The 22,242-nt window shown below is 43.2% G+C and overlaps 1 protein-coding gene and 1 long non-coding RNA gene across 2 annotated transcripts in view; one reads left to right on the top strand and one right to left on the bottom strand.

Annotated features, from left to right (window-relative positions):
• LOC102416601 overlaps window positions 1-14,582 on the bottom strand; it is a 45,232-nt gene extending 30,650 nt beyond the window's left edge. Inside the window, exon 1 of the long non-coding RNA XR_328425.3 lies at window positions 14,310-14,582. This is a non-coding gene — a long non-coding RNA (uncharacterized LOC102416601). The remainder of the gene's footprint in view (window positions 1-14,309) is intronic.
• KCTD1 (potassium channel tetramerization domain containing 1) overlaps window positions 12,642-22,242 on the top strand; it is a 212,989-nt gene continuing 203,388 nt past the window's right edge. The window contains exon 1 of the mRNA XM_025273597.3: window positions 12,642-12,768. Coding sequence (XP_025129382.1) covers window positions 12,760-12,768 — 9 coding nt within the window. The 5' untranslated portion in view covers window positions 12,642-12,759. The remainder of the gene's footprint in view (window positions 12,769-22,242) is intronic.

Raw genomic sequence — 22,242 nt, 5'->3', positions numbered from 1 at the left:
AAAGGGATGCTTTAGGCTATTAGATCACCGTGGGGCTCGAGAGCGATATTCCCGCTCTATAGGAAATGCTTCAGTTGGCTTTGTGCATGAAGGCCCCCTTTCTCCCTTGCAGTATGTCAGTATCTCACCCTCTGTCTCGTACCTTTGCCAGAGACAAGGTACCTGACCACCCAGATCAGGGTCCTATTCAGTCTGCAAAATTTTAGGTTCATTAAAAAAAAAAAAAAAGGTATCTGTTTTCATGTGCACGAACAATTTCCTTTTCCTCCTTCAAAAGGAAGGAGGACCTCTACCTATAATTCATATGAAACTGCACAGGGAGACACAGTCCAAGCAAAGAAAAGAAAATGGCAGGAATCTTACAACATTCAAGTGTTAAACTTGGACTGCTGCAAGACTGCTTTGTGACTTGATACACAACATAATAGCTGAGCAGAGGGTTCAAGGCCTTCATCTGAGAAAAGGTGCAAGTTTAACTGCAGCCGAAGTTGGGTCAAGTAATTACAAAGAGAAAAAGGCATAGCTCCCTCAGATGGTAGCTGTTCCGTGTACACGGCTTGCCTGGGGGAGGCGGTGTCAGCACTCCCATTTGGGTTTCCTAATTAGGAAACGTTCAGAGTCATGTTTCTCCAAAATTAAGAGCCTAAGAGCTAATTAGGCTGTGAAGATGTTCCTCTAGAACTTGCTTTGGTTGGAAAACACCTCCCCTCCCCCCCGCCCTTTTTTTTTTTTTTTGTCACCAACAGAGGACTAGGGGAGGTGCTAAGAAGAAGAAAGATGTCAAATTGAAACAAAGCGGGTAGAATACAAGTGGGGTACCTAAAGAATGGAGAGTGGGCTTCCCTGCTGGCTCAGATGGTAAAGAATATGCCTGCAATGCAGGAGACCCAGGTTCCATCCAAAGTTAGTTGGAAAGATCCCCTGGAGAAGGGAATGGAAACCCACTCCAGGATTCTTGCCTGGAGAATTCCATGAACAGAGGAGCCTGGTGAGCTATGGTCAAGAATGGAGAACTTATGTTCTACCATTTCAAGTCCATCTATGCCCATTTAGCTTCCAGGCATCCCTGAGTTGAACTCTGTGACCTAAGCCAAGTAATAAGAATTATGACCTGGCACAGAGTTGCAGGAGTATTTATCAGCTTAGGAACATGAGGAAGAGATTTTCTGCTACTTGCCTGCCTGCCCCCTTTCTTGTTTCCAAAATTGAGGGTGGCATTGGCATTACAGGGATTCCCTGGTAGCTCAGATGGTAAAGAATCCGCCTACAATGCGGGAGACCTGGGTTTGATCCCTGTGTTGGGAAGATCCCCTGGATAAGGGAACGGCCACCCACTCTAGTAGAACTGCCTGGAGAATTCCGTGAACAGAAGACTACAGTCCATGGGATACGACTGAACGACTTTCATTTTGGCATTACAAAGACTCAATCACCCTAGTAATAGTTACTCTTTACTCTAGACAAAGCCACCCCTTTCCTGCTCACTCCCAGGAGAGGAAGGTCTTACTGAGGTTTCCAAAGCCAGCTGCATCTGGTTCAATGTCTCTGAATTGTGGGTTTGACTCCCCACCCACCAGCACATCAGGAAGCAGGCTCTGCCTATAGAGAGATCATTGCAGAACCTCAGGAGACCTTAGAAGAGTGATGAGAGCAGAGTAACTACAAGAGCCAAAGTCTTCATAGAAAAGAGACAGAGAAAGAAGGAGGGAGAAGAGGAAGAAGTCACTTTCCTATTTCATCGTACAAACCAGGAGCTTAGCCTATGGATAAAGAAATTGGTTGGCTTTTTTTTCTCTTGTTTTATTTACTGAATACTGTGGCATAGAACTGGAGAAGGCGATGGCTCCCCACTCCAGTGCTCTTGCCTGGAAAATCCCAGGGACGGGGGAGCCTGGAAGGCTGCAGTCCATGGGGTCGCTAGAGTCGGACACGACTGAGCGACTTCACTTTCATTTTTCACTTTCATGCATTGGAGAAGGAAATGGCAACCCACTCCAGTGTTCTTGCCTGGAGAATCCCAGGGATGGGGGAGCCTGGTGGGCTGCCGTCTATGGGGTCGCACAAAGTCAGACACGCTGAAGTGACTTAGTGGCAGCAGCAGCAGCAGCAGCATAGAATGAATTATTTGAAAGGCTCATTCACTACTTCACTTTATATATGTTTCCTGCAAGAGCCAGTTTTGGGTCTAAGAAGCCAAAGATGAGTACAAAATAGATGAGACTGAGAGCAAAATGCCTGGTTATGACTAAGACAAATGCGAGTTCTCATCTGATGGAGAGAGTCTGGTCTTGGAGTCAGAGAAGGCTCTTCCTCTTACTACATGTCTTTCTCTTTCTTCATCTTCAGTACAACTGGGTTAACACTCCTGGGTTGACAGGACCAAACGAAGTAATGGAGGTGAGAGTGTTTGGTTAACAGTACAAACAGAACTTCTTTTTGTCTCAGTTTGAATGAAGAAGGTTAGAAAGAAAGGAAAGTCTTAAAGGGAAACCAACAGGCTTAAATGGAATAGTGGCAGAGTTAGTTAAGTTGGGTCTGCCCCTTAATTTCTTAAATTTGTGGTATATTAAAATATAGACTCAAAGTCAGAAAGAGAAAAACAAAATCTATTCATGCATATATATGTAATCTATAAAAATGGTACTGATGTACCTAGTTGCAGGGAAGGAATGGAGATGCAGATATAGAGAATGGGCTTCACAGTGCAGGAAGGAAAGGGTGGGACGAATTGAGACGTAGCCTTGACATATATACACGATCATGTGTAAACAGCTAGCTAGAGGGAAGCTCCTATATAACACAGGGAGCCCGGCCTGGTGCTCTGTGATGACTTAGAGGGGGTGGCATGGGGGAGAGGAGGGAGGCTCAAGAGGGAGGGGATATGTATATAAAATGATGACTGTTTCACTTTCTTGTATAGCAGAAACCAACAGAACACTGTAAAGCAATTTTCCTCCAAAAAAAAAAAAATTACTAAAATATAGACTAAAATCTGTGTCAAGATGCTTTCAAATTCAACACGTTGTCTTAAAATGGAGATTCATATTTGTTTTTGTTGTTGTTGTTCAGTCACTAAGTTATGTCCAGCTCTTTTTGATGCCATGGACTGCAACACGCCAGGCTTCCCTGTCCTTCACTATCTCCCTGAGTTGGTTCAAACTCAGGTCCATTGAGTCAGTGAGTCTATCTAACTATCTCATCCTCTTCCGCCCTCTTCTCCTTTGCCCTCAATCTTTCTCAGCATCAGGGTCTTTTCCAGTGAGTTAGCTCTTTGCATGAGGTGGTCAAAGTATTGGAAATTCACATTAACATCTTAATTTACTCCTTCTAGTTCTTCAGGGAATGGAAATGGGAACTTGTGACTTCTAAGAGTTGAAAGAAGGGAAAGGAGAAGTAGGTTTATTCATTCTCCACCACTAACCCCAGTCCTGCTCCCATAAATCTGCAGAGACGTGGGCTCCTTGAGTTGGGTCTGCCCCTTAATTTCTTCATTATCAATTAAATTTTTTTTTCTAGCATCTCTACCATAGGCTTCATTCCTTTTGGATCAGACATGAGGAAGAATCTTCTCTTCTGTTTAAGAATCTCCCTTTTACTTCTGGAAGACATTTTTTCTGGGAAACTCACAGCACGGCTCTGGGAGAAAGAGTTGAATAATACCAATATCTCAAAAAGGCACTTCTCTAAATGTGATTTTGATAGGCCCTCTCTGCCATCAGCAACAACATTCCTTACCAAGAAACCATAGGAAAGAGGAAAAGATGAACCACAGATGAAGATCAGTTTTTAGGTTGAGTGGATTTAAAAAACCAGTGAGTGACATACCTATATGAAGGAAAAGAAGAAAACAGGAGAAAGCTGTGTTCTTACTCTTCAACATCTAACGATTTCTCTTGCTGCTGTTTGCAGAAACAAACAAACAAAAAATCCATTTCTGGGAAATAGAAGGGCACCAATAAAACTATAACAAATTACCATGAGGCTAAAGGAAGTGGATGTTTAAGCCGAGTGGATAGATCCACCAAGCATCTGTGGATGGCCACAAAGAATGAAGCAAGAAGACTAAGCCTGCAGCCTATGTGGTCGATCCAAACCAACCCAAACACCAAGAGAAATGAAAAAGTAAAAACATGGACTTTTAGTTTCATAACTTCCCAAAACAAAACAAGGCATCCAGTTCCAGTTCCCTCAACTAGTGTTACATCCATAACACGAGGCAAAGGATTCCATTTAGTTAATTATTTCACTAATCTACAAACTGCTTTAGATTTTGCATTTTCAAGGTGCAAAGTACAAGGTCATGTCTACAGAATGACAAACATATAAGGACACATCTAAAATATTGTCAAGGGATTTCCGTGGTAGTCCAGAGGCTAAGACTCCATGCTCCCAATGCAGGGCACTTTGGTTCAATCCCTGGTGGGGGGACTAGATCCCATATGCTGCAACTAAGATCTGGCACAGACAAATAAATTAAATATTGTTGAACAGAAGGCTGTTTTGCCTATGTAATTCCAAGGATCTAGACATAGATGCCTTCTCTTTGATATTTGTCTTTACCACATAAAGATAAGTTTTAAATCATGTATTTGTTGCAGACCAAAGACTGAGCCCTTCCTACCTCCCCCCAAATCTCTAACTAGAATTTGTCAAAGGGAAAAAACCTGGGGAAGCTCAGCTATTTCCAGGGATTTGACATGACTCAGATTATATAAGTTTTTATAACACAATGAAGGACTCTGCAATGAACTTGAGCTGAGTACAGAAGTGATCTGAGCTCACATGTGAGTTGGTAAAGAGACATTTGCAGTTTTTTCTTTCTTGTTGGGGTGATGGTGGTAAAACATAGGTAAGTTCCCATTTTAGTCTTTTTTAAGTGTACAGTTCAGTAGTATTAAGCATATTCATGTTGTTGTGTAACTCTCACCACTGTCCATCTTCAGATATTTTTCATCTTCCCAAATTGAAGCTCTGTACCCATTAAACAATAACCATAAACAATAACCCCTCTCTCCTCTTCCCCAGCACCTAGTAACTCCTGATGTAGTCCTGTCTCTATGAATTTGATACTCTATCTAGGTACCCCATGTAGGTAAAATCAGACAATATTTTGTCCTTTGATTCCCACGATATTTTGACATGACAGAGCATCAAAAAAATTTTAAACAACTAAACACTAGGTGTAATAAATAAAAGGAAAAAGATCTACTAATATTACCATACTATTACTAACAATACCAACCATGTTCCAGGTTCCGAGTTAGATGCCTCCTCTTTCTTGTCATTTCTCATCCCCACATAACAATGTTTTAAATTATGTATTGGTGGCAGACCAAAAATTTCATCCTTCTCACTCTACCCCCTGCCCCAAATTTCTTTCTGAAAGCTTTTTACTGTAGGAGGAAAACCTGGGGAAATTCTCACCCCCCGCTTTGGGGAAATGAAAAGTCACAGGATGATCAGAACAATTACCAATCAAAAATCTTCAGAGGCAGACAAATAACATAAAAGACTGATGAGTTCCTATCATTATCTTCTAAGGTCTTTCACAGAGCCTTTGTTTTTTGGGGACAACAACGATTAGGAAAGAAAGAGACACAGAGGCTTTGTTTTCTCAGCAGGAGCTGCTGTACATTTGGTACAATGGATATGAGGGTATTTTTTTTTTTCCTTTTAAAAAAATTAAGATATCCATTATCTACAAAGCAACCTTAGAGGGACAGATTGAGGATTTTAGAATTTCATGTCTGACTCTCATAGCCAGATGGTCTTTACACAATTGAAGTTCCCTTCCATCATTCATAATTATTTCTTATCACTACTATCATTAATGTTATTATTAAGAATAATATTGAAATCATTTAAACCCCCATGCTGAATAGTCCTGTCAACTTGTTCCCCCACCTCCCAGCACCCAGTTTAACTGTTCAGGCTTATGCTCAGTAAGACTCTAGAACTGCTTTCTCTCTTGATAACTTGAAAGAAAGTACAAAATTCTTGCTTCCCATAGCAATTTATAGTGGCTCCTATACATCTTGAACAGTAATACATTTGTTTCTTGTTTAATTATCATTTTTTCACCAGATACTTCTTGTTGCTGTTCTTGGGTTTATTTTTAACTAAAGCCTATTCACGATTTTTTTTCTGTTAAATAAATGTTATACTTTTAATCATAGGATGATGGTCATTGGATAAGTTTTATAGGGTCATTTTCAGGAGTAGAACAAGGAAAGTGTTTTATTTCCTAGAACCAATCATTTGAGTAGACCTTCTTAACTAGGTTCTCATTGTCCTGAAATAGGACAAGTCCTGAGCACTTGTTTGGACTTTTTTAAAGAAAATATTTATTTGGCTGTGCCAGGTCTTGGTTGCAGCATGCAGGGTCTAGTTACCTCACCAGGGATCGAACCCTGCCCCCTGCATTGGGAGCCTGGAGTTTTAGCCACTGGACCACCAGGGAAGTCCCAGGGAAAGGTTTTTTAAAAATTGAAATATGACATCCAAATCATTATAGTTTTAAAGTTAATAATGTGCTTAAGGCAGATTCTTTATGGTTAGCAAAGCTGAGAGGTTCTGACACCCAGAGGATGCATGAGAAGATAACTTTACATAAATGTATATGGTGCCCCCGAGGGGTCTCAGTTGTATTATGGGGTTTCTCATGAACAGTCTTGGTTCAGACAGAAGAACAGTGAAGCAGAGCTAAGTAGCCCTCCACCGGATGAGCTGTGCATGAGGCGCATCATGCTGCAAATAGAGGTACCCTTCAATGCCAGCCAGTTTACCATGGGACGCTAAAACACGAAATGGAACAAAACAGCTAATGAAATGTTTATCTTCTTTAAAATGTTTCCTTCAAAGAACCACTGCATAGCTTTGTACAGACTATGGAACAGTCTGAAAATGATACTGTTTAAAGCTTGGGAAAGAAGAATATACATAAACTGCAAAGTGTAGAAAATTGGGTAATATGATGTGATTCCCTGACTGGACTATTTCTTAAAGATGTGAATCAAGCCCTGAAGTTCATCTCTTCTGATTTTTCAAATGCTATTTTCTTTTCTTAAACTTTTGTTTTTAAAGCACTTGTTTGTGCTGATCCTGTAATTCCTGAAAGGTGAAAAAGCAAATAATTAGGAAGAAAGTGGTTCATGGCAGAATTCTAGTTGAGTCCTGTTTTTTATATGAATACAAGCAATTATACAAAATGCTTAATTAATTGTTTTCTATGCATGAGACAGTCTTGTCAAAATCAAGGATCCTCAAAGGAACAAAAAGAGTCTTCCCTTGTGAGGAACACCATTCATATAGGATGTTTCCTTGCTAATTTCCCCTGGAGACAATCTATTTCCCCCATTACTTTACATGAAAAAGGGAGGTGTCTGTATGGTTTCTAGATGAAATAACAAAATGAAATTTAATAATCTTTAAAGAAGATCAGCCACTGAAATTCCAATACATGAGATACCTCTCATTGCAAAAATGTCGTTCTTCCTGTGCTACTCATGGAATATGTTATTTATTCAACAATAACACTACATATTCAACAAACACTACTCTAAGCCATAATGATCATAATTGCTATCACTTGAGAACTCACTGTTCTCCAAGCACAGTTATAAATACTTTCTATGTATTAGCCCATTCAACCTCAACATAAGGCTGCAAGTGGGGAATGTTCGTTCGAATTTTATGCCTAAAGAAACTAAGGATCAGGTTACACTGAAAGTTGCAGAGCTGCGTGTGTAACTCAATTAATTAGGTTGGTAACACTTAGTAGTATTTATTTATTTGAAATATAGAATGTGAGGGTCCAGCAAAGGATTTTAAATGCCAGGAAGAAATATAGGTGCTACCCAAGTCTTTTCTTTACATATCAACTTCCTTGCCAACAGAGGCGTTTCTCTATCAAATAAGACTATTTAAAGGGTGGTAAGGGTATTCCATGACACACAAGTTTTATTTCTGCATTCATCTTCTGTATTGCTTCATAATGTGTGATTATAAGCAATAAGCTTTGATAAAAGATCAAACTGATTTAAGGGCCTCAGTACAAGGATTTGATACCTGCTTCTATTCAAAATCATGGTTGAGATGAAACTGATGCCCATTAGCAGGTCTGCCACAGTTATAAGGTCTACCTTTTCAGAAAGTGAGATATACAAACTCTTAACATGAACAGTGATACAGAAAACTAGTCTACTTTCCAGAGGCTAATTATAAACAGGTGGTGGTGGAGCCAAACCTCCAGGAATCACAAACCCATTTTGTTTGAGCTCATTAATGCTTCTATTCAACTCTAGGAAAATGTACACATTCCGCAGAGTTATGGGGAGTTTCAGGTTGGCTGATAAAAAACAGGTGGTTTCCTCCCCCAAACTGACTGGAAGATAAAAATAATATAACCTAATTTGCTTCCTGGGTTAAAGGGCCTGTCAGTGTAGTTTTAGGTAGACCTCTCTGGAGCAATGATGGAAATATTGTCATTTCATTACATACAGAAAGAAAAGGGTGATGATACCCAGGTCTGTTCAGGCTGAACCCAAGCACTGAGGCCCCTTCCTTCTTCTTAATGGAAAGTGCAATGGAATTTTTAGCTTTGGTTTGGGTGTCTGGCTGCTTCAGTGGAGGGCTCTTCAATTTCACATTTCATCTCAGCAACTAATGTCCACGTCTTGTCAAATCGCCACCAAGACTGTCCCGCAGGGCTTCCCCTGGACAAAGCCACGATTTCTGTGCAAACTTGCGATTTGAGGGTTCGGTGACTCAGAGACGGGCAAATGAGCTGTCTCCACGTTCATATTAGAAGGGGCTGCCGTTCCCCTTATAGAAGATCTCTTTTTCTCTTCCTCAAAGGTCCCAGTGCTAAACTTTTTTTCCACAAAGCTCCTGGCTTCAACTCAAAAAATTCTATCGTTCTTTTTCTGCCTTTAAAAATTGGTGGAACTCATTTGGAGAGAGAGACACCGGAAGATGGAAACAGAGGTCTGTGTATTCTTTTTGATTGTTTTCTTGCTGACAATTTTATTGCCATCATTTTCCGTGTTGCTGATGGTTTTTAGGCTGCTGGTCTGACTTCAACTATTTATTGAAAAAGAAGGTTGGAAGGGTTTTTAATATACTTTTTCCCAGTTCCTTAATGACTTGGGGGGGGGGAGGGGAAGCGCTGCAGAAATCACAAAATACAGAAATTCACTTGTGCAGGTATTAATTAGATAAAAAGTACTTTAGTTATGATTACAAGATTGATTGAAATAAAATTAGTAGGTTCATATCTTGTACTTAGCAAGATGTGGACCCTGCTTTTCATATGACATTTCATTAAATATCTATTTTAAAATTTGAAATAAGTTTACATTGTCCTACATTTGAAGATTGTGACATTGGTTCATCTCTTTAAATTGCACAGGACAAAATAACTTTTCAATCTCAATCCCCACCATCTGAATTTTGAGTCTCCTTCAAAATACGAGAACATTAAGGTCCTTACCAGAGTAAAATAAGGCCTTATTCCACAGTCTATTTGCCACTGGATTACCACAAATTCAGGGATCAGCTGAATAGATTGGATCACTTAAAAATGTCACTGACCTAATGTCCAAGAAGTGCATCTTTTTGTAAGTGATGTCATTCTGAAGTAAGAAAACATCTTAAAAATGAATGCTTCAGAACTTAATTTGCTCTAATGAATATTATTCCTTTCCAAGTAGCTATCCTGGAAAACAAAGCCCCAGTAATTCTACTGCTGAAAACATTTTGAGAATTGTCTTTAATCCATTTAAGTGCTAATAAGAAAAAGTGGCCTCATTGTTTACTGCTTTTGGTCATTCTTTTTTGACTAAATAGCATAAACCATCTTCCATCATTCCCTTATTCCCCAGATCTGGTACTAATTTTTATTTTTTTTGGTGGGGTGCGGGGAGGGGGGAGGGATTGTTTCCAAAAGTTAAACATCAAAGGACAAAGATTTGTGGACCTCAGAGATGTTAAAAAGAATGTGCTAATAGGCTTTCCCCTATGGCTTAGCCGGTGAAGAATCCACCTGCAATGCAGGAGACACAGGAGACGTGGGTTTGATCCCCGGGTGAGGAAGATTCCCTGGAGGAGGAAATGGCAACCCACTCCAGTATTATTGTCTGGAAAACCCCATGGACAGAGGAGCCTGATGGGCTACAGTCCACAGCGTCACAGAGAGTCAGACACAACTGAAGTGACTAAGCTCAACAGGCTTTTAGGACAATTCCAGAAAGGGAATTCCAAAAATACAGTTTAAGCCATGTCACCAAAATTTAGAATGCTGTATGGCTTCTCCAGGTGAGCTCCTTTGAGGAGTGAGGGGGCACCATTCACCTTTCTTTTGGCCTGCCTCTGTGGCCTAGCCTTGACCCTGTCAGTGGCTGGCTTATGACCTTGGACAAGCAGCTTTCGTCTCATCTGGAAAATAATGGGAAGAACGAGATGCTCTCCCACAAATGGTCTTCCTGGCTCTCACATTCCATGATGATGATACACAGTTCTCCAGACTTGGATGAAGTCACTTTAAGGCCACACCTTTAATGTATTAAGTCATTTCAATGAGTTGAGGCTGGTTCTTCCATGGTGTCTTTTCTGCTCATGTTCTCCTATATTAACATTTAGTGCCATTTGGGGGCAAGAATGGGGCTTCCCAGGTGGCGCTACTGGTAAAGAAACCATCTGCCAATGCAGGGGATGTAAGAGATGCAGGATCAATCTCTGAGTAGGGAAGATCCCCTGGAGAAGGAAATGGCAACCCACTCCAGTATTCTTGCCTGGAGAATCCTCATGGGCAGAAGAGCCTGGCAAGCTACAGTCCATGGGGTTGCAAAGTCAGATACAACTGAAGTGACTCAGCACACACACACACACACACGGGGACCAGAACAAAGTTTTTACTCAATTGTATTTGGGGTTTTGTAGACAGTAAAAATTTTTTATAGCAGATCAGAGACTATATCATACCTTGTGTGTGTGTGTGTCTGTGTGTTTAGGGGGAGATTGAAAGAGAGCATGCACAGAACAACATAATTTTGTTTTGAGTTGTTTTGGAAACTACTGTTTTCTTTTTATAGGGTACTGATATTCTCAAACCAGATTTCTATGTCATAGGAATTTATGTTTTTTAAAAAATCGACCAACATCTCTGATTCTCATGATGACATTCATCTCATGTCACAGTAGAACCGATCTAATCAACTATATATTTTTTTAAGGCTTGGACTTTCCCTTTTTTGCTGGTATTTTGGGATGGGGTTGCTTACCTTCTAAGTAAAATGATGGTGAAAAAATACTTCTGGTGAAATGCTGCCAATTGCAGGTATTCACGACATGTCTGGTTCTATTTAGTGCTCTCCCGCCCCTTTCTTTTTTTAGTATCCTTGGCCTTACAGCCTGGTCTTTTTCATAAGAAATGTCAGCAAAGTCTTTGAATTAATGAACTGTGAAGTGCTCAAAAAAAAACCATTTCAAAAAGTATCCTGCATGGCTCTAACACTAATGGGAGGTGATCCTTGAGTTACAACCAAATATCCCATGCTAACTAAAAAGAATTAAGGTAAGGAAGGGCTTGAGCACAGTCTCTTTGAACAAAGACTCAGAGAGGAAGAAGAAGTGATGGGGAGTGGGGGAGGTCAGAATCAGAGTAGCAATCTGGGGAAATGTGTTTATGTTAGAGTCTCTTTAGCTCTGGTGAGCAAATAATGGAATTATACAAACCCCCCTATAAAAGAGACCAGGTGGAGGGAAGGAAAGAGAAGGGAGCAGGGGAGGTATGTTTACAAGGTTGATCAAATAAACCTTAATGGTAGGTCCCTGGCTACACCTAATGTAGGTTTTGTTTTCTTTTAATTTTGCTATTTAAAAAAAAAATGCAGTGTAACTCCTTCAATCTTTTTGCAATTCTGCATGGTTGAACATTTGAAATGAGTTTGTGTATCACCCCCAGGCGCTGATTCAGACTTGATTGGGGCAAAGCACACTGCATGTGCTTATTTTTATCCACGTCATTTGGGACGTTTTGTCGCCAAAGGAACTAAAAATGCGCTGCTCGATTGCCAAATTATCACCTATCCTTTGATCAGACAGGGCGGTGATCTTCATCAACAAGTTGCGCGACCTTAGTGTAACAGCAGTGTCAGGTCAACTTGAGAAAGTGAAGAGAGAGCCCTAAACACAAATAAAAAGAAACAACCAACAATCCTTATAATTATCATCATCTGCTGCTTTTCCCTCTTTTGGCAAAGAAACACTCCATCCATTTGCAGAAATCGCCCGCGGAAACGTTACATCAAAACTAATCACAACGATTAAAATCAGCTTTTCTGTGCAAGAGGAGGGTAAAAAGCAAGTTGGAGGCTGGAATAAGACTGTTTTTCCACCAAAAAAAAAAAAAAATCTGGAAAAAAATTTTCCTATATGTATATTTTTCTATACGTCTATGTAGAGCTTTATTTTTTGAAGGAGATCAATTGTCTGCCCTGTGATCAGTTAATTTGATTTAAGTTTTATTTTGGAGATTGATTTAGACTGGAGGTAGAGGCATGAGCTAATTGTATCCTGATCCTTGCCTTGAGGGGTTTCAAAGCCCTGGAGCAACTCTTCTCTGTATTTTGTTCTGTCTACCTTAGCCAAGCTATTGCATTTCTCTCTGGTGTGGCGAGCCGAGCAGATCGCTGGGAGAGAAATCGGAAAAGGGGGGAGAGGAAAAGGAAAAGGGGACTTGGAGAGAGACTTTGTGCTTCAATGTTTCAGGTAAGATCTGACGGTTTGGGTTTGTTATTATTTGCTAAGGAGGGTACGGCTGGGACTTTGGGCGCAACTCGCTTTTACGCATGTGCCAGGCATGGGGCGAGAGCGCGGCACACTCGCACACACACAGCCCGCCGCGGCGGCTCGGGAGCCGCTCGGACCGGCTGCGGGGCAGCGGCCGCCCCCTCCTCCGGGGCTGCTACCACCGCTCCTCGGCGTGCCTCCCCGAGAGGGAGCGGGGCGGAGCGGACGCGGCCGCGGGGGCCGGGGCGGCCGGGGGCCGGCGCGCCAGGGCCGGGCTTCCGGATCTGGGGGCCCGGTTCCGGCTCTCGGAGCGGAGCGGCCGCGGCTCTCGGAGCCGGTGCCAGCGCCGCCCGCCTGCTAGCCCGCCCGCCGGCCGCTCGCGCGCCAGCCTCCCCGGCGGCCAGTGGGCCGCCGCGCTGCCCCCGCCCTCCGTCCCCCGCCCTCCCCGGCGAACCGCGCGCGTCTCTTTCTTCCCGGGCGCCGAGCTCCGCGAACCGGCCCCACCGAGAGCCTCCCAGCGCTGCGGGCCCCCTACCCGCCGCCGCCGGCAGAAGCGCCCTCGGCCGAGAGAACGGCGCCGCGGGGCGCGCGGGGGGCGACGGCGCCCGGGGCTCGGCTCCCGCCTGGGGGTGGGAGAAGCACCGCCACCCCCTCTGCCCGCAGCAGCCTCGGCGGGACGCCCCGCGAAAGACGCCATTGTGGCGGCCGAGCGGAGAGGGCCCCGGGGCGGTTTTTTCCTTCCCCACCCCGGTGCCCGGGCCGGACCGCCCCGCTCCCCTTTGTGAGCGGCGCCCGGTGCCCAGCGCTGTCCGCCGTCTGTCTCGGGCCGGGCTGATCCGGATACGCCGCCTCCGCCCACCCGGGTTCCTTTAAAGCCCCCTCCCACCATCACCCCCTCCCTTTTGCAGCCTCCCCCCCACCCCCCACCCGGCGCTATGGATGCAAACGTTTCATTTATTTTTAAAAAGCTCTCATTCCTCTTCCTCCCCACCGTGTCCCCTGATAAAGGGCACGGCACGTGCTCTGGATTAGAAGTCTCCCCAGGAGGCGGGGACCGGGGAGGGGGCACCGGGTTGGGGAAGGACGGGAGCGCGGCAGGTAATGGCTGGAGCTCTGCGGCGCCCGCCTAGACCCGCGGTGCCTGCGGCCGGAGCCCCGCATCCTTCTCTCCCCTGCTGGCGGCCGGTCTCCCTTAAAGGGACAGGGTTTCCCGGCCGCCTCCGCCGTCTGAACCGGCGCTGGGGGCGCCGAGTTGGGGGGCGGGGGAGGGATGCAGTTTGGCTCCTTTTTGACCTCTTTCCACTTCTCCCCCGCCGCCCCTCTTTATGGAAATACGATGTGTGCTTCCTCTCCCGCCCCCCAGAGGGACTGGGCTGGAAAATAAGAGTCCGCGCCTCCTGGAGAAAAAAAAAAGAGCCAGGGTGGGGGGCGCATCCTGGTGAATTCGCGTGAAAAGTGAGGTCGGACTCGCAGAACGTCCAGGAAGGGGAGACGGGAGCCGCGATGCAGGAATCCCTTACCTGGACGCGGGCTCCGCGCCGCCGCCCCGGAGTATCGCAACTTGCTAGCTAGCGCGCGGGTCGACAGTGTGTCCGCCTTTGTGCTTTCGAACCCTGGCACCGCCTTGGAAATTGGGTTTCTGGTATCAACGTGTTTTCAACGTGACGGTGCTGCGGGGGCCGGCTGGGCGGGAGCCGACTAAGTTACCAAAGTTGGATGTCGGCTTTGTGCGTGGAGAGAGGCACGCGGGAACGGCCCGGTGTCCCCGCGCCACCGGCTTCCTCGCTAAGAGGTGCACCGCAGTGAGCAGAAGTAATTTGGTACAAATGCTGCGTTACCTCTGTGATCGTAGAACTAACTGGCTGCTTTCAAGCAAATCCTTGATGGATATGTGTGTGTGTATGTCTCCCCGTGTGTGTGTGTGTGTGTGTGTGTGTGTGTGTGTGTGTGTCTCCCCGTGTGTGTGTGTGTGTGTGTCCCCGTGGTGGAGCTGGGAGAGACGTAACAGTTTAACATACTCATTCTTTAAGAAACGTTTGCCTTCTGTTTTCAATCAACGAAGCTGGCAGCTAGAGATACAAGTTTATTTGAGAATACCCTCTGGGTACCAAGCATGCTTGGATTGTTTTAGCAAATTAAAAATGAGCAAAATGCTTTTACCTTCTCAGCAGTAGACTCCTTAAGAGACCTCCTGTTTTGTGTGTATGTGTGTGTTTTAGAGAAACATTTTCTGTGTGTCTCACAAATGTGTTTTTAATGTGGAAAAGGGGGGAATAAAAGTTCGAAAGGCTGAGGCTGATGCCATCGAATGCTGTGTTAAATCCGCTTTTACATCAAGGAATTTACCTGCCTAGATGGGAATCCGTGGAAACTAATCGCTAATCTACTTGGTCAATTTGAAATAGAAGTGGGTCTATTTGTCTCCCGGATAATGGGCAATGTGCCGATCTCTTCCTCGTGTTTATATTTGTGTGGCAGTTGGCTTACCGTGAGGGGCTGGTGTTCAGAAGACTGCCCACTGACTACAACAATTTGGCTCAGAAATCCTGCTGCTGCTCATTGGAAAGAATTGTTAGCAATTGTTTCAATGACAGTAGGTTTCGTGTTTACTAATTAGGTTGCAAAGGTGATCATTGAATTTTAAAACTTTGCATCCTAGAAAAAACTTCACAGGTTTAGGAAATGTGTTTATGAAAAGAAAGCCACTCATTAGACAAAAATGTCATCCATTGGCTGGGAAGAAATTTTGAAATGAATCGGGCATGAATGAGAGTTGGCAAAAAAATCTCCCACCGCAGTATTCAAAATGACTGCAGTGATTTTGCTGTATTAATTATGCCCAAAGCCCAATATAAAGTTTTCCAACACACACTAGAGGTCTCTCTTCTAGCTATAAGATTTTCGTGTTTCTAATTCTTTGCCAGGGCGTGTGCATCCTAGAGTGGGAAATGACAGCTTGGTTCAGACTTACTTAGTAATAGTGATTTATTGGCCATTTGTATTACTCTAATGTGAGGTATTTATTTTGGAGAATATTCAGTAATTATTGTACAAATTATACTCCCTAACTACTAAGAAAGAAACTGTAAAAGACTTCTACTACATGATGATGAAAACAGATTATTCAATTTGTTGAATAGCATTATGGACCTTTTGGCAGACAATTATTTATCCAGAGCAATTTGGTTTTTTAAAATGTAAAAGTAATTAGTAAAAGATGTATCATATCAGAGAACTTTCTGAAAATTAAACTTTCATTTATGTCTAAGTTCAGCACTAAAGTTGATTGCATAAATGCTTTCTTGTCTTGCTATTTCTAAAATCAGAATGATTATTTTCTAATCCTGAAATGTGATGTTTTCTTCTATTTTCCATTTACATTGCTTTTGAGTCATTCTAAGGATGTTTGTGAATCGTCAGTTCACCAAAGCTTTTATTTAGTTGAATCTGAAGCTGCATTTTTGAACTTTCTTTGGAAGTGCAATTTATAATTTCCCAAACAAGTGAAACTTTTATTTTCTTTATCTTTAGGATAAACCATCTTGGGGGAAAAAAAGGAAATTTTTGGATGCAAGCATATATGCTTATTTTAATAGCTCATGCAGAAGTGAGAAAAAATGTTTTTAAAAAAATTAATACCGAAGTGTGAAATACTTCAATTTTCCTAGGCACTGTAATAGTACTCTGGTTTTTCTTAAAAACATACTAAACGTTAATTGCATTTTACTTGATGATTTTCGTTTGAGATCATTCACTGCAGAGAATGAAACAAATTATCCTTTAAGAACAAGCCAGGATTCATTCATTAAGTTCATTCATTGAACAAATATTTATTTGTGGCTTCTGTACACAAGACCCTGTGCTAGATGCCAGAGACATGATGGTGAAAAAAATTATGCAGAGTCCCCAGTCCCCTGGAATTTGTGTTTCAGGTAGACAGACGTTAATCAAACAGTTGAACAATGGACAGAGAATAGTGCTTTTGAAGGGAAAGAAACTAACCAAAAGGGCAAAGTGGCCAAGACTGGGTTTTGGAGGAAGTATTACAAACTGAGATCTAAGCAAGTAATGGGAGAAGGCAGTGGCACCCCACTCCAGTACTCTTGCCTGGAAAATCCCATGTACAGAGGAGCCTGGTAGGCTGCAGTCCATGGGGTCGCAAAGAGTGGGACACGACTGAGCGACTTCCCTTTCACTTTTCACTTTCGCGCATTGGAGAAGGAAATGGCAACCCACTCCAGTGTTCTTGCCTGAAGAATCCCAGGGACAGCGGAGCCTGGTGGGCTGCCGTCTATGGGGTGTCACAGAGTCGGACACGACTGAAGCGACTTAGCAGCAGCAGCAGCAGCAAGTAATGAAGAGGCAGGAAAAGCAGAGTGAGAACAGGAAATAAGTTCCAGGCAAAGGGAAGAGGGAGTGGCATTTGCCAAGGAGGGAAAAGCGTGGCCAAGGGAGAGGAACTCAAGGATGCACGAACTGGAGCTGAGAGAGGGAGGAGGCAATGATGAGAGAGCAGGTTGTGGGGACAGGCCTCTAGTCCTAACTCTAAGAGCAGAGTGAAGGGGCTTGGCCAGGAGGATTGGGAGGAGGGCAGCAGTAACATAATCAGGTTCGTGTTTTGCAAGGATAATTCTGATGTCACTGTGGGCAGTGAATAGAGGAGCCCAGAGTAGATGAAGTAGAGCCCTTGGAAGGCTATTAAAGCCATCCAAGCAGGAGAAGATGCAGCTGGGATTAGGGCAGTGGGAGGGGAAACAGAAGGATGGAAGATCTAGTCACAAGGTGAAATTGACAGAATGTAGTAAAGGATTGGTGATGGGTAATCAAGGACAGAAAGGGTTATCAAGTGGACTCCTAGGTTTCGGACACTAAGTGGACACTGGGATTCTGAAGACTGTAGATTTTGTACTTTTCACTTGATTTGTAGTAGCCAGAATGAGGAGCAATGACAAGCCTCATTCACATCCTGTGTAAGTGAATTCACGCAGGAATTTGTTCCCCAATCTCATGGAGTACCTAGTGTACCGGGCACTGATTGCTCTGCTCTTGTCTTTTATCCAAGATGTCTTTTCCTTTATAAACTGCACCTCAAAGTTTCTTTCCTCCAACTCCAAGTTGGAATTAGTCATTTGAATAGGCCTGTGTTTAACCTTCTGAAACAAAAATCAAGTCTGTGCCTTATAGTACAAATTAATTGTGCTTAAAAATATTATGAACTTGAATTAAATGACTATAAAAATGAGCTGCTCAATCATGCTTTCTAAAAGCCCATTTACATACAAATAACTGGCACAATTCTTGTGAATCACTCATTGAAAAAAACTTTTAAGGACCTTATTAACAGGGTAAAATTTGTTTGGTCTGATTTGAGTTTGCTCTGCTCTGCTTTCTCCCAATTAGTTAGATTCTAGTATGTTTGACTTTCCCGTGTCTCTGACTTTCTGTACTGATCCTTGGCTAATCTTGTTTCAATGCAATATTTTCATACTTTTCTTAAGTGAACACTGTTTTTGGTATTTCTAATATCCTATCCATCCTTTCCATGTGTTCTTATTTCTCTAAAACTCCCTCACATCTGGCTTCACAAGCGAAGGATGGGGGAAGAGATAGTTAGGAGTTTGGGACAGACCTGTGTGTTTGTGTGCTTGTGCTGAGTCACTTCAGTCTTGTCCGACTCTTTGCAACCCCATGGACTGCAGCCCACCACTTGCATGCATAACAATAGGGAAGTGGTCTTTGGGTGGTTATTCAACACTAAAAGAGCATCAGTTGATGAACAATTAATTTTAAAATAATCTAAAATGAGGCATTCAGTTTTTCTTTCAACATCAAAACTTATTAGAAAAATTTCAGGAAAAAAAAAAACCTGCCATGAATATTTTATAATCACTTTTCCCCTTTCTGGCTGTCCTCCTTTTAGACAAGTCCAGGTGGAAGCTCCTTCCAAGAGATTTGGTACTTAGTATTTCCAGGAAACAATTTGGATGATCACTCTGTTCACTGGGGCTCGAGATACATCTGCAGTTCTATAATATACTTTTCTTGGTAGTTCTCTATCGTGTGGGTGGCTTGGAGGGTAGGCTCTGGTTGGAAACACATCGTCATTTTAGCCAAGTCACCTGGGGATCCATTTCTTCTGTGTACACAGGAATGATTAATATCTTGCCAACCTGCCGTATAGGATTGTTGAGAGGAAAAATGAGTATGTACAGTGGGATTTCCCTGGTGGTTCAATGGCTAAGACTTCACACTCCCAAATGCAGGGGACCCATGTTCTATCCTTTATTGGGGAACAGAATCCCATATGCCTCAACTAAGAGTTTCCTTTCTGCAAGGAAAAGATCCCACGTGCCACAACTAAGACCCCTTGGCGCAGCCAAATAAGTAAATAAATATGAAAAAAAAAAGATACTGCATAGAACAATGCATTCAGGTTCATTCATTCTTTTTAAAAAAGTGGGTAGGTATGGCAAACTGATACGCAATAAATAGCCTCCGGCAACCCTAATAGGCAGTTCTTCCTGAAGGACCCTCCCACCTTGGTCCCCCAGATTCTGGCCCCTTACTGCAAGTAGCAAAGGCCAGTCTGGACCACCTCAATGAACCCCTAAAACAACACTGTGGGGCAACTGCATCTCACAGGTGAAATAATTAAGGATTTGAAAGACCTCGTGACTTGACTTGCATGAGGTCAAAGTCTGTGTGTGCTAAGTTGCATCAGTGGTGTCTGACTCTTTGCAACCCTATGGGCTGCAGCCTGCCAGACTCTTCTGTCCGTGCGATTCTCCAGGCAAGAATACTAGAGTGGGTTGCCATGCCCTCCTCCAGGGGATCTTCCCAACCCAGGGATTGAACCCAAGTCTCTTGTCCTTTGCATTAGCAGGAGGGCTCTTTACCACTAGCGCCCCCTGGGAAGTCCGGTCAAAGTCTAGGCTGGTAGCAAAGAGCAGAGATTCTAGTCCAGTATGCGGACTACAAACCTCTACCCCGCCATTAGGCACTTTTCTGGCCCCTCTTAGACTCCTGGTTCTTTCTGTCCAGTAAATGGCATCTGAGTACCGTCACAGGCGCTTTCTTTTCTGCCATCGGCTTCTATTCATCAGCATTCACCCTGGTCTCATCTCCCTAACAGCACCCCTCCTCTTACACCAAGAGAGGAAAAAATAAAAAGCAGTTTGAGATTGGTACTGTCAGACACCTGAATTGCTCCCTGGCTCACGCAGAGCAAATCCAGCACTCTCCCATCCTCTGTCATGCTGACCAAAATACAGATTTGTTTTCCATCCAATGAGACGCGACAACAATGCACTTCTTGCTGCCAAGACCAAGGCTGCTACTAAGAAGAAGAGTTATGAACTGAAAAGAATGTTAACTAGATAGATTTCAAATGCTTGCTAGAGGAAGGGATATTCTTCCTGATAAATCTTCCCAAAGCATCTATTGCTATCATCACTTACTGTTTTGTAGCACTTTCACTTTGCTGGAAATCTGTAGCTAATAGAACAGAAAATGTGTGTGAAACTAAAGATCCAAACTGGTCCACGTTATCAACATTTGTCTCTACCTACATGCTTGCGTGCTTAGTTGCTTCAGTCGTGTCCGACTCTCTGCGACCCCATGGACCGTGCTCTAATATTCAAATTCCACTCAAACTCTTCCCAACTCTGTTGTCTTGAGTAAACTAATTAAATCTCTCGAAGTTTCAGTTTCTTGAACTGTAACTGAGACATCAATAGTGACTATCAATGAGACAATAATATGAGATGGTTACAAGTGAGGTAATAATAGATTCTAAGGTTGTTCTGAGGGTTGAATGTGATTTTATGGGACGTACATGCCTGGCACATAGTAAGCACTCAGAAATTATCTATATCATTATTGTTAACATCAGGGACTATGTTTATTTGTCTTTGCTTCCTCAATTCCTGATACAGTGCCTGCCACACAGGGTAAGTGCTCAATAAATAATTGTTGGGTACATGAACACAGAATTTCAGAGAATACAAGAATAAAGCCAGCTGTGACTTCACTTCCCTGTAAGTACTTTTTGCCCCTGACAAGAGGGTCCAAGTTCTGCCAGATGTCCTTGCCTGAGAGTTATGGGCTTTTCCTAACTAATTGGATCAACCATTTGGGAACAGATCAAATTTGACCTGGAGAAGTATTCATGCTAAATAGGATGTTGCCTTAAAGATGCCATAATTTACCTTTTAATGACTCATGTAAAGGTCTTCTATGTGCAGTTGTCATGAGATTTCCACAATATGCAGGCATTTAGGAATGATTCTATGAAATAATGAAACCACTACGTTCTGAACCCACAAAAGGTATCAGTGACTTTGTTTATTACGCAGTAAAGAAACATCAGAACTGGTCCGATACCCATTCCATCCAGCAGATGGCATTGCTACGCATTTACAAGCCATTTCTCGGAATAGCCTCTGGTCGTTCTCCTAATTTCTCACCATTGCCCCACCCTCAGTGGAAAAGAAGGTCTGAACCAACTCTGAAAACCTCCCTTGACTCCTTTGCAAGAATAACTGAGGCTCAAGAGGGAGCTGGAAGAATTTCGTACCTTGGAGTCTCCCATTTCCCCCTGTGCTGTGGGCCAGGCAAGGGGGAGCAAGCAGGTACCGTGGGCTGTTAGAATCCACTCACTCCCAGACATAAGTAGGGAGTCTGTTTTGTTTGCTTAACACAAATCAACAGAAGAAAGTGCTGTCAACCTCCAGCGTCTCTGATGCTACCACATGCTGTGGGTTGAGAGCGTCTGGGATGCCTGTTAGTAATCTGGAATACTAGTAAAGATGGTCATCCATTTTAGGTAGGCTTTTGCCTCCAGGGAATGAAAGTGTTGCAGGCAAGTCAAAACCCACCTGTAACCCTCTTATGTAGGGTTGTGAAATGAGGTTTGGTCTCAAAGTCACTTAAAACTGTGGACCCACCGTTAGCTGGGTGACCCTAAACCTTGGCTTTATTACGTGTACAAATAAGGATGCTGACAACCACTTCAGAGGATTGTAAGAATTAAATATGTAGCAATAGTACAATGCTTCTATGTGGTAGGCTTCTTTCCAAGGACTTTGCAATGTATTATACCATTGGATCCTCATCCATCATTCAAGAAGGGATACTTTCAGTATCCCCATTTTTGAGATGAGAAAATCAAGGCACAGGGAGATTAACTTGCCCAGGGTCACATATCGGTGAGTGGAAGAGCTAGAATTTGAATGAGGCATTCAGGCTTCAGGGCCTATGCTCTTAGCTCCCCGGCACTGTCTCTTAATAATTATTAAGCACTTGCCTTGTGCTAGGAACTTAATGTATATTAACTCCTCTCAGCCACCCTAGAAGCTGGATGCTATTCTGTTACTTTCTTTATCTTACCAAATGAAGGAAAAGTGTGCCCCACTCTGTAAGACACAGGAAGACAAATTAATGGAGAGACTGTAC

The sequence above is a fragment of the Bubalus bubalis genome, chromosome 22, assembly GCF_019923935.1.
Source record: "Bubalus bubalis isolate 160015118507 breed Murrah chromosome 22, NDDB_SH_1, whole genome shotgun sequence".
Classification (NCBI taxonomy): domain Eukaryota; kingdom Metazoa; phylum Chordata; class Mammalia; order Artiodactyla; family Bovidae; genus Bubalus; species Bubalus bubalis.
This window is presented reverse-complemented; position numbering and strand designations above follow the sequence as displayed.